Source organism: Clupea harengus, chromosome 23, assembly GCF_900700415.2.
Source record: "Clupea harengus chromosome 23, Ch_v2.0.2, whole genome shotgun sequence".
Taxonomy (NCBI): Eukaryota; Metazoa; Chordata; class Actinopteri; order Clupeiformes; family Clupeidae; genus Clupea; species Clupea harengus.
In genome coordinates, this window is record NC_045174.1 from 14,445,520 (window position 1) to 14,455,519 (window position 10,000).

General features: G+C 51.0%; 1 protein-coding gene across 2 annotated transcripts in view; it reads right to left on the reverse strand.

The window, feature by feature from the left end:
* The window catches only part of itga3b (integrin, alpha 3b), a 51,487-nt gene that overhangs the window by 9,399 nt on the left and 32,088 nt on the right, over positions 1-10,000 (reverse strand). For both annotated transcript variants that reach the window (XR_004162959.2, XM_031560996.1), the window contains exons 7-13: positions 9,168-9,361; positions 8,819-8,907; positions 8,245-8,381; positions 7,456-7,536; positions 6,516-6,583; positions 6,288-6,424; positions 5,524-5,670 (exon numbers count right to left, since the gene is read on the reverse strand). Coding sequence is in view for 1 of the 2 variants with exons in the window: in XM_031560996.1 (XP_031416856.1) it covers positions 5,524-5,670; positions 6,288-6,424; positions 6,516-6,583; positions 7,456-7,536; positions 8,245-8,381; positions 8,819-8,907; positions 9,168-9,361 (853 nt within the window). In the remaining variant the exon portion in view is untranslated. The remainder of the gene's footprint in view (positions 1-5,523; positions 5,671-6,287; positions 6,425-6,515; positions 6,584-7,455; positions 7,537-8,244; positions 8,382-8,818; positions 8,908-9,167; positions 9,362-10,000) is intronic.

Consider the following 10,000-nt stretch of genomic DNA (forward strand, 5'->3'; position numbering starts at 1 on the left):
GGATTACCTTTGTGGATTACCTTCCTTTGGACTAACCGTTCTATTGTGGAACGTACTGTTTATGTATCCGGTGAGGTTGTGAACTTTGATGGCCTTGCTGTGTTTGTAGCCTGGGGGAATCAGGCTAGCTAGTCTGCCCAACCAGTCAGGGAGTGAATAAACTTGACTGTTGCATCAAACCTGCAGTTTGCGTGTGTGCCTGAAAATCCCGGCCTGATAGCATGACCGAGTCAAGCCAAGGCGCAGCAGAGCTGCAGGAGATCAAGGATGCTATAATTCAGCTGGGCGCTATCATCCACGCCCATGCACCGCGACTGAGTCGTTTGGAGCTGGCAATGCAGCAACTGAACACTACTGTTCAGGGGCTGTGTGCACGACCTCCACCTGATCCACCAACCTCAGATCCTAGCAGTGGGGCTGGGCCCAGCGCCCACGCTGCCCCTGCGCTGCCTCCCATTTCTCCCACCATCACCATACCTCTATCTGCCCCCCAACTGTTCTCTGGGGAACCTAAAGCCTGCCGGGGCTTTATGCTTCAGTGTGCACAGATCTTTCTCCACCAAGCACGCCTCTTCCCCACCGAACCAGCGAGGGTGGGCTACATCATCTCCCGACTCTCAGGATCAGCCCTGGAGTGGGCAACCGCTGTCATGGATTGCCAGCTGCCCGAGGCAAGTGACAGCCAGCTGTTTCTGCGTCGCCTGGGGTTGATGTTCGACACAGGGCGCACCGAGGACCAGGCAGCACAACGAGTCCTTACCATCAACCAGGGGACCCAGTCCGTAGCCCAGTACGCCGTCGAGTTCCGCACCGTGGCAATCCGGAGTGGCTGGGAGGACCAAGCCCTGCGTTCAGCCTTTTACCGCGGGCTACATGAGGCTGTGAAGGATGAGATGGTCAACCGTGACTGGGGACAGTCGCTTGACGAGCTAATCACCTTAGCAATCCACCTCGATGCTCGCATTCAGGAACGTCGCCGGGACCGCCGTGAGACCCGGGCACCCATGACGACCTTCCTGCCAAGGCCAGTCACACCCATCACCACTCCAGCACCAACCCGGTCACCTGAAGAACCCATGGAGCTCGGCCGCCTCCGGCTGAGTCGCGAAGAACGCAGCCGCCGTCTCCAAAGAGGTCTCTGCATGTACTGTGGGTCCTCCGGGCACCAGGTACACCTCTGCCCAGACCTTCAGGGGAAAGACAGCACTCGTCAAGGGATCCAGGGCCTCTGATGAGTGGTAGCGTTAAGACCCCTGGACCTGCCAACCGTCTCTCCATCCCCATACGCCTCCGTCACATCGGCAAGAACCATCCCATTGTCTCCCTCACTGCCTTGGTGGACTCCGGCGCGGCAGTCAACCTGATGGACATCACCCTGGCTAAACAGCTGGGTATTCCCACCACCCCAGTGGCCATTCCCCAGGCGGTCCAGGCTCTGGATGGTCGCCCTTTGGGCTCTGGACATCTGGAGCGGGTGACGGTTCCTCTAATCATGTCCTCTCATAATGACCACCAAGAGACCATCCGCTTTTGGCTCACCACCACCCCGCAGGACCCTGTGGTGCTGGGTTACCCCTGGCTAGCTGTCCACGAACCTCAGTTTGCGTGGGCTGTTGGCTCGCTACTCCACTGGGGTCCCGCTTGCGCCACGGCGGGTCACCTCCTAGCTCCCACACTGACCACACCCTGTGTTTCCCGCGTCACCACAGCGGAGGAACACTCCAGAACCTCGTTCCCCATCACTGTGTCTCCTGTTCGGTCGGCTGACGCCTCTCCTAGCGTGAACATCTTGGCTCCGCCAGAAAGAACAGACCTGTCCATGGTCCCGGCTTGTTACCACGATCTAGAGGAGGTCTTCAGCAAGAAGAAGGCCACCACTCTCCCTCCTCATCGGCCGTACGACTGCGCCATCGACCTCTTGCCTGGAGCCTCTCCCCCTAGGGGGCGTCTCTACTCCCTTTCTGTCTCGGAGAGCCAGGCAATGAAGGACTACATCATAGATGCGCTGCGCCTCGGGCTAATTCGCCCTTCTACGTCTCCGGCGGCAGCACCCTTCTTCTTCGTTGGGAAAAAGGACGGCGGACTGAGGCCGTGCATCGACTACCGGGGACTAAACAACATCACCCGGAAAAACAAGCACCCTTTGCCCCTCATGTCCACCGCCTTCGAGCGCCTTCAGGGTGCCACAGTTTTCACCAAACTCGACCTCAGGAACGCTTACCACCTGGTTCGCATTCGAGACGGAGATGAGTGGAAGACCGCCTTCATCACACCCAGCGGACACTATGAATACCTAGTGATGCCGTTTGGATTGTCAAACAGTCCGGCGGTCTTTCAGAATCTCATCAATGACGTTCTACGCGAATTCCTGGAGGTGTGCGCGTTCGTGTACTTGGACGACATACTCATCTTCTCCAAGTCACTACAGGAACACGTCGGCCACGTCCGAGCCGTCCTGAAGGCCCTCCTACAGAACAGGCTGTTCTGCAAGGTGGAAAAGTGCGAGTTCCACTCCGCTTCCACCACCTTCTTAGGGTTCGTAGTCGGGCCCCAGGGTCTCTCTATGGACTCTGAAAAGGTAAAGGCCATCGTGGATTGGCCAATACCCACCACCATCAAGCAGGTACAGGGGTTCCTGGGGTTCGCCAACTTCTATCGGCGGTTCATACGAAATTATAGTGCCCGGGCGTCCCCGATCATAGCGCTGCTTCGGGGGGGTCCCCGCCGGTTGTTGTGGACGGAGGCTGCTCAGAAGACCTTTGAGGACCTCAAGCAACGGTTCTGCACAGCACCGATCCTCACTCTCCCAGATCCAGCCCTGCCTTTTGTGGTGGAGGTAGACGCTTCAGACTCTGGGGTAGGGGGCGTGCTGTCACAGCGTACAGCAGAGGATGGCAAGCTCCACCCATGTGCCTTCTTCTCCCGAGCTCTCTCCCCGGCGGAGAGAAACTACGACGTGGGTAACAGGGAACTGCTAGCCATCAAACTAGCGCTAGAGGAATGGCGTCACTGGCTCGAGGGCGCAGCCAACCCGTTCCTCATATACACTGACCACAAAAACCTGGAGTACATCGGGGAGTCCAAACGACTGAACCCCAGGCAGGCCCGCTGGGCCCTCTTCTTCAGCCGTTTCGACTTCGTGGTCACCTACCGCCCAGGTTCCAAGAACGGGAAGGCCGATGCCCTGTCACGCCTCCATACATCTGAGGCCGAGCCAGCAGCGTTGGAACCCATCATCCCTTCCTCTAAAGTCGTGGCAGCCGTACGTTGTCATCTGGAGGAGGAGATTCGACGGGCCCAAGGACCGACACCGGCTCCCATGGAGACTCCTAAGGGCCTTCTGTTTGTGCCTCCACCCTGTCGCACGAAGGCCTTAGAGTGGGCACATGCCTCCCAATTGGCCGGCCATCCTGGGGTTCGACGCACCCTAGAATTACTCCGGAGACGATTCTGGTGGCCGAAACACCGTCAGGACGTGACGGAGTATGTGGCGGCGTGCACGGTGTGCATGGTGGCCAAACCAGACAACCGCAGGCCTGCAGGACTCCTACAACCCCTTCCGGTCCCGCATCGCCCATGGACCCACATCTCCCTCGATTTCATTACGGGGCTGCCCCTGTCACAAGGGAACACCGCCATCCTCGTGGTGGTGGATCGTTTCTCCAAGGCTGCCCGCTTCATTGCTCTAACTAAACTCCCCACGGCCAAACAGACGGCAGAGATTCTGGTGAGAGAGGTGGTGCGCTACCACGGACCCCCAGAAGATCTCGTCAGTGACCGAGGTCCCCAGTTCGTGGCACGTTTCTGGAAAGCTTTTTGGGGTAACTTGGGAGCCTCAGTCAGCCTGACCTCGGGCTACCACCCCCAGTCCAACGGGCAGACAGAGCGGGTCAACCAGGCACTCGAAATCTACCTCCGGTGCTATACGTCCAAAGACCCCACCAAGTGGAGTCAGAACCTTCTGTGGGCCGAGGTTGCCCACAACCAACAGTGGAGCGCTGCCACGGCTACCTCACCCTTCGAAATCATGTGGGGATACCCCCCTCACTTGTTCCCCTCCTCCCCAGAGAATGGGGATGTGCCTGCGGCTCGCAGCTCGGTGGCTCGCCTCCGCAACCGCTGGCAGCAGGCTCGTCGGGCCCTGCTCCTGTCTCAAGAACAGATGAGGCAACAGGCAGACCGGCGACGACGACCAGGTTCAACCCTGAAGATTGGCCAGCGAGTCTGGCTGTCCACAAAGGGCCTGGCCCTGAAAGGGGAGACCCGAAAATTGGCCCCACGGTACGTCGGACCGTTCCGGATCCTCCGGAGGATTTCCAAGACGGCCTTCCATTTGGAGCTGCCACGTGCAATGCGGGTTCACCCCGTCTTCCATCGCTCCACACTACGCCCAGCCACCTCCTCCCCCCTATGTCCAGAGCTTCCAGCCCCACCACCCGCCAAGTTCATTGCCGGAGGTCTCACCTACACCGTTCACCGGCTTATGGATGTACGCAAGGTCGGGAGATCCACGCAGTACTTGGTGGACTGGAAGGGGTATGGGCCGGAGGAGCGCAGCTGGATCCCCGCCAAGAACATTGTGGACAAATCCCTCATTCAACGGTTTCGGGCCTCTCACCCTGGGCCGTCAGGAGTCGTCCCTAGGAGGGGGGGTCCTGTCACGTCTGTGAAGGGTCGCCAGTCCTCTAGAGGGCGACACTCACTCTAGAGCACCTAACACTAACCTTTCTTCTGCACTGGGCTACACCTGAGGTGATTACTACTTCCTACTTAAGCACTGGGTGTCCTTCCCTCTTCACTCGGTCATGGAGTCTCGTGAGTACAGTTCTCTTTCTTCTCGCTTCTCTTAAGAAGTCTTGTTTGGGTATCTCAACCCTGTTTGTGGAATGCTAACGCACTCGCGATTAGCTTAGCATAGGCTAGCTGTAATTACCTTTGACTGTTGCTAACCCTGTGCAGCCACCACAACGTGGATAAGACTTTTCCTGTGGATAGACTTTGTTCCCTGGATTACCTTTGTGGATTACCTTTGTGGATTACCTTCCTTTGGACTAACCGTTCTATTGTGGAACGTACTGTTTATGTATCCGGTGAGGTTGTGAACTTTGATGGCCTTGCTGTGTTTGTAGCCTGGGGGAATCAGGCTAGCTAGTCTGCCCAACCAGTCAGGGAGTGAATAAACTTGACTGTTGCATCAAACCTGCAGTTTGCGTGTGTGCCTGAAAATCCCGGCCTGATAACCTCAGTCTTCTCAGTGAGGAACCTTTAAGAGATGTTATAGGGCCTACTTCAGTCTTCTCAGTGAGGAACCTTTAAGAGATGTTCTAGGGCCTACCTCAGTCTTTTCAGTGAGGAACCTAGAAGAGATGTGCTAGGGCCTACCTCAGTCTTCTCAGTGAGGAACCTTTAAGAGATGTGCTAGGGCCTACCTCAGTCTTCTCAGTGAGGAACCTTTAAGAGATGTTCTAGGGCCTACCTCAGTCTTCTCAGTGAGGAACCTTTAAGAGATGTTCTAGGGCCTACCTCAGTCTTCTCAGTGAGGCTCTGCTTGTTGCTCAGGATGGGGAATGCGTCCAGGTTCTGCAGTGTGCGTCTGGTCTTGGCCTTCTGCTCGTGCAGGGACACGTTCAGGGAGAACACCACTGGCTGAAGTTTGTCCACCACAGGCTCCTGTAGCACAGATTAGGGAACTGGAAATAAGTTTGGTTTTGGAGTGGACCTTCCGTGTTTGAGCTGGGATTTAGTGGGATTATGTGTAATACTTGAACCCTGCTTCATAAGACTAATATAAACATGTCTCAATCTTGTCCTGGCAGGGGTCATATGCTGTCATAAATAGTTATAACAATCAGTGTCTAGTGATGTGACAGTGTAATCTGTCATTGTCCTGACTGACATGTGACATTACGCTGTTATGACATCTGCCATAATATTTTCATGACATGGTTATGTCAGTCTTATGAAGCAGGGGTGAAGTAAAATATGACCGGGCTAGTGTCTAACCAACTTTACATGCCAGGGTGTACATTAAGTCATTTTAGTTCTATGGCATTTAAGTTCTATGGCATTTTAGTTCTATGGCAGATTTTAGTTCTTTAGGTTTATGATTTGCTTGCTCCTACATAAATGGGGAAAAAAACATTTCTGTTGAAACAAATAAACAAACAAATCACTTATTTCATCCCCTACCTACACACAAAAAATAAAATTGCATGAAAATAATAACAATAAAAGACCAGACAGGAAAGGAAAGGCAAGACGAAGATGAAGATGAAGATGTGTCTCACGTCCACACTGAGTCCGAGCTCTTCACAGATGCGCGAGGAGAGGGACACCTGTCCGGTGTAGGTGTCCTGCCGGTTGGAGAGAAAACGAACCCGCGGGCTCCGCCGGCCGACGTCGGCCTCCACAGTGTACTTCACAGCTGGTGGGCGGGACAAAGAGAGGTCACGGACCAATGGGGACACGGGGACAGTGACAGTTTATTTCTATAGGATGGAATGCATATCACTCACTGATGTCCCTCTTGAAGTCCTTGTTCCCATTGCTGAGGATGAAGGAGAAACAGATCTCCACCTTTATGCTGCAAACACAAGAGGAGAAGAGTGATTGTTTACTCAGCCATGACATCATTCTGAAATACTTGTTAGAAATGAGTGTGAGTGACTCTGCGGTTTGGGTTCTTGTTTTTCCGGCAACATGTGCTTTTGTTTACATTTTTTTATCATGTGGTGATGTCATGTGCCTTCTGTTTTTGTTTTGAAATGCCATGTGTCTCTGATTCCACCCGTCATTGTTTGATTTTCCGTCATTTTGTGTGCACACCTGATTTCTGTTTGTTACGATTGGTTTGTGGGAATTTAAGCCTACCCGTCTCTGCCAGATCGTGCCAGATCGTGAGCCTACCCATCTCTGCCAGATCTTGCCAGATTAATACCTGAGCCTTTCCAGCGATTAGTAAGTCTATCTATACTATGTCTGCCTGTGATTTTGACCTTTGCCTGATTTTTGACCTGACCCTTTTTGGATTTGGTGTTTTGGATACTTCTGCCTTGGACTCTGTTTGACTACTGGATTTTTGACCTTTTCCTGCCTGTTGACTACGAGACTGTCTTTTGCCCTTGGATTGTTGCCTGAGAACTTTATTAAATCTAACTCTGAACCTTGAGCTGTGTTATCTGCTAGTGGGTCCTTCACTACTGAAAGCCTAACAATGAGCACATGTCACACAAACAAACACCGCCTATTGTTATTGAGTAGTTTAAACATGACAAGACATGACATTTCCCCTGGCTTACATTTATTGTTGGTTATTTACGAAGACGTACAACATTGGATGTCATCTATACCAGGAGTGTGTATGCGTGTGGTGTGTGTGTGTATGTGTGTCCGTGTGAAACTACACTGACAGTGTACATGTTATTGCTTAAAGAAGAGCAGAAAGACATATCTCACCAAGGGTCTCCACACTGGCTGGGGTCAACAATCTTTGGCTCGACAGAGAAGTCTGTGGACAGATGGATCACTGGCCGTGCCCTGGAAAAACATGACTCAGCGTTAGTAGACTGCATGGGCCACCTACTGACCTGCCATGACTCAGGACCCAGGGTTCATTCTCTACTGGTGGACTATTTGTCAGTCTGTTGTGCTGACACAGCATTTACGCATATTATAGTCACATAGATAGAACTCTACAGGCTCTTCCACAGGGATCCCAACAAACTAATTAAACTAACGAACAAAAACTTCAACACCTACACTAACCAACCCTACATTCTGGAATACACCACTCTGATCCAAGAACACCCAACAGCTGTAGTCATTTTGACTGTTGGCAAAGTTGAGGCACTGTGGATTTGTGTGAGTGTTTTTGTAAGTAGTCTAAGGATACCAAAAAAAGGGGATGAGGCATGAGGTCATTGATGGTTAACTCACGGCTCTCCCTCTCTGCTCTCTCCATCCCTCCCCCTCTTTCTCTCTCTCCATCTCTCCCGTTCTGCTCTATCCATCTCTTTCTCTCTCTCCATCTCTCTTTCTCACTCTCCACCTCTCTCTCTCTATCTCTCCCCCTTTTTCTCTCTCTCCATCTCTCCCTCTATTTCTCTCTCACCATCTCTCTTTCTTTCTCTCCATCTCTCCCTCTCTCTCTCTCTCCATCTCTCCCTCTCTTTCTCTCTCTCCATCTCTCCCCCTCTTTCTCTCTCTCCATCAGTCACCTCAGCAGGTCAATGCGGTCAAGGTCACCTCAGTAGGGCAATGCGGTCATCCAGGGAGCCCACTAGTATATCTGGGTACATGTTTTCATCCATGTCCAGACCTCCGCTCAGGGAATAGCCAAATGTACTGAAACCTTTGCTGTCCACGTCCTTCCCCTCAATCACCTGCAGGGGGAGACAGAGTCTTGAGAAGGGAAACCAATTGCAGAAATAACTGCAAACTAATTGAAGTTGACTGATTTACACCAGTAGATAACCAACTAGAAACAGATTGCATAGGCGCTGAAGTGGTTGAGGAAGTACATTTTTGAAAATTACAAAATTCTGTTAAGTAAATTATGATGTCTATGAGTCTATGTCTATCGACAGTATGATTTAATAATAAAAAAAAACAACATTTAACACTGAGTGAAGTTTCAAAATGATCACCTTCCATAACAAAGTATGAAATATCAAAGCATACAGTGTCGTCCCATATAACACATATATAATATAATTATAATATAAACATCCAAACTGGTAGAATACATCCACAGAGTAAGACAAAACCTGGCCGTGCACCTAACACATCCCCTCAGCTTGCTGCAGAGCGGAAGTATTACCTGGCTAGGCTCGGAGGAGATTCCCTTCATACTCCCCATCCATATGTAGACCTTTCCAGATCCTTCAAAGGGCGCCCCCACAGCAAAGTCTAAGAAGACATCAGAAAATTGTTTGGAGTCTGGATTTACATATTAGCAGAGACTGTGGTGAGAATTTTTAAACCACAAACAAATGAAGGAATATTCATTATAACTTAATTAATATAATAATCCATATTAAATCATTTTAAATGATTATTAAATTAAAAACATAACTGACATTATGACCACCTGTTGATAGTTGATTATATAAACAAAATCAGAGTGTTTGCCGTTTATTTGTTTTTTTATTTGTGTGTTCGCCCCATACCCTGGAAGCCATCTTGATTGACATCCCCGATGCCGGCCACGGCCATGCCGAATGCCGAGCCGGTGATGCCATGTAGTGCTATGCTGGCTTTTTTCTGGAAGCTTCCGTTCTCGTTCATGAAGACGTACACAGCTCCACCCTTTTCCTCCTTGCGATCGAAGTAGAATGGAGCTCCGATGATCAGGTCTTCCCAGCTAGGGAGAAGACATTACATTACATTTACATTTCATTTAGTCATTTAGCAGACACTTTTATCCAAAGCGACGTACAAAGGAGAGAACAATCAAGCTACGAGCAATAGAGACCTAGTGTAACCATAAATACTACTTTACATAAAGAATTCAAAAGTGCAGGAATCTAACTACTGTAAGTGCGAGTTAAGTACTAGTTAGAGGAGATGGCATTAGAGGAAGGATAGGAAGAGGTAGAGGAAGGGAGAGGAAGTGCAAGTTAGGAAAGGAGGTGCTCTCTGAAGAGTTGGGTCTTCAAGACCAGGATTTTGCGTGAGTTTAGATTGAGCTGCGGTGGTACAGTTCTTGATCCAGATCCAAAGTGGATCAAACAGTTCACACTAGTTATCGTGGATGTACATTTGTACAGGTGCTCAGTTGGGACAAATCAGTTAGATGACAGAGCAGCTGAGAGAGTAAGAGATATGCAAGAGGATGAAAAGAGAGAGAAGGAGGTGGAAGGTGGAGGGGGGGGAGGGGGGAATATCGAAAAGGAGAGATAGAGGGAGGTGGAGAAGAAAAGAGAGAAAAAGAGAAAGAGAGAAGGAGAAAAGAGAGGGAGGGGGAAATGAGAGAGGGGGAGTAGAAGATAGAGAGAGAGGG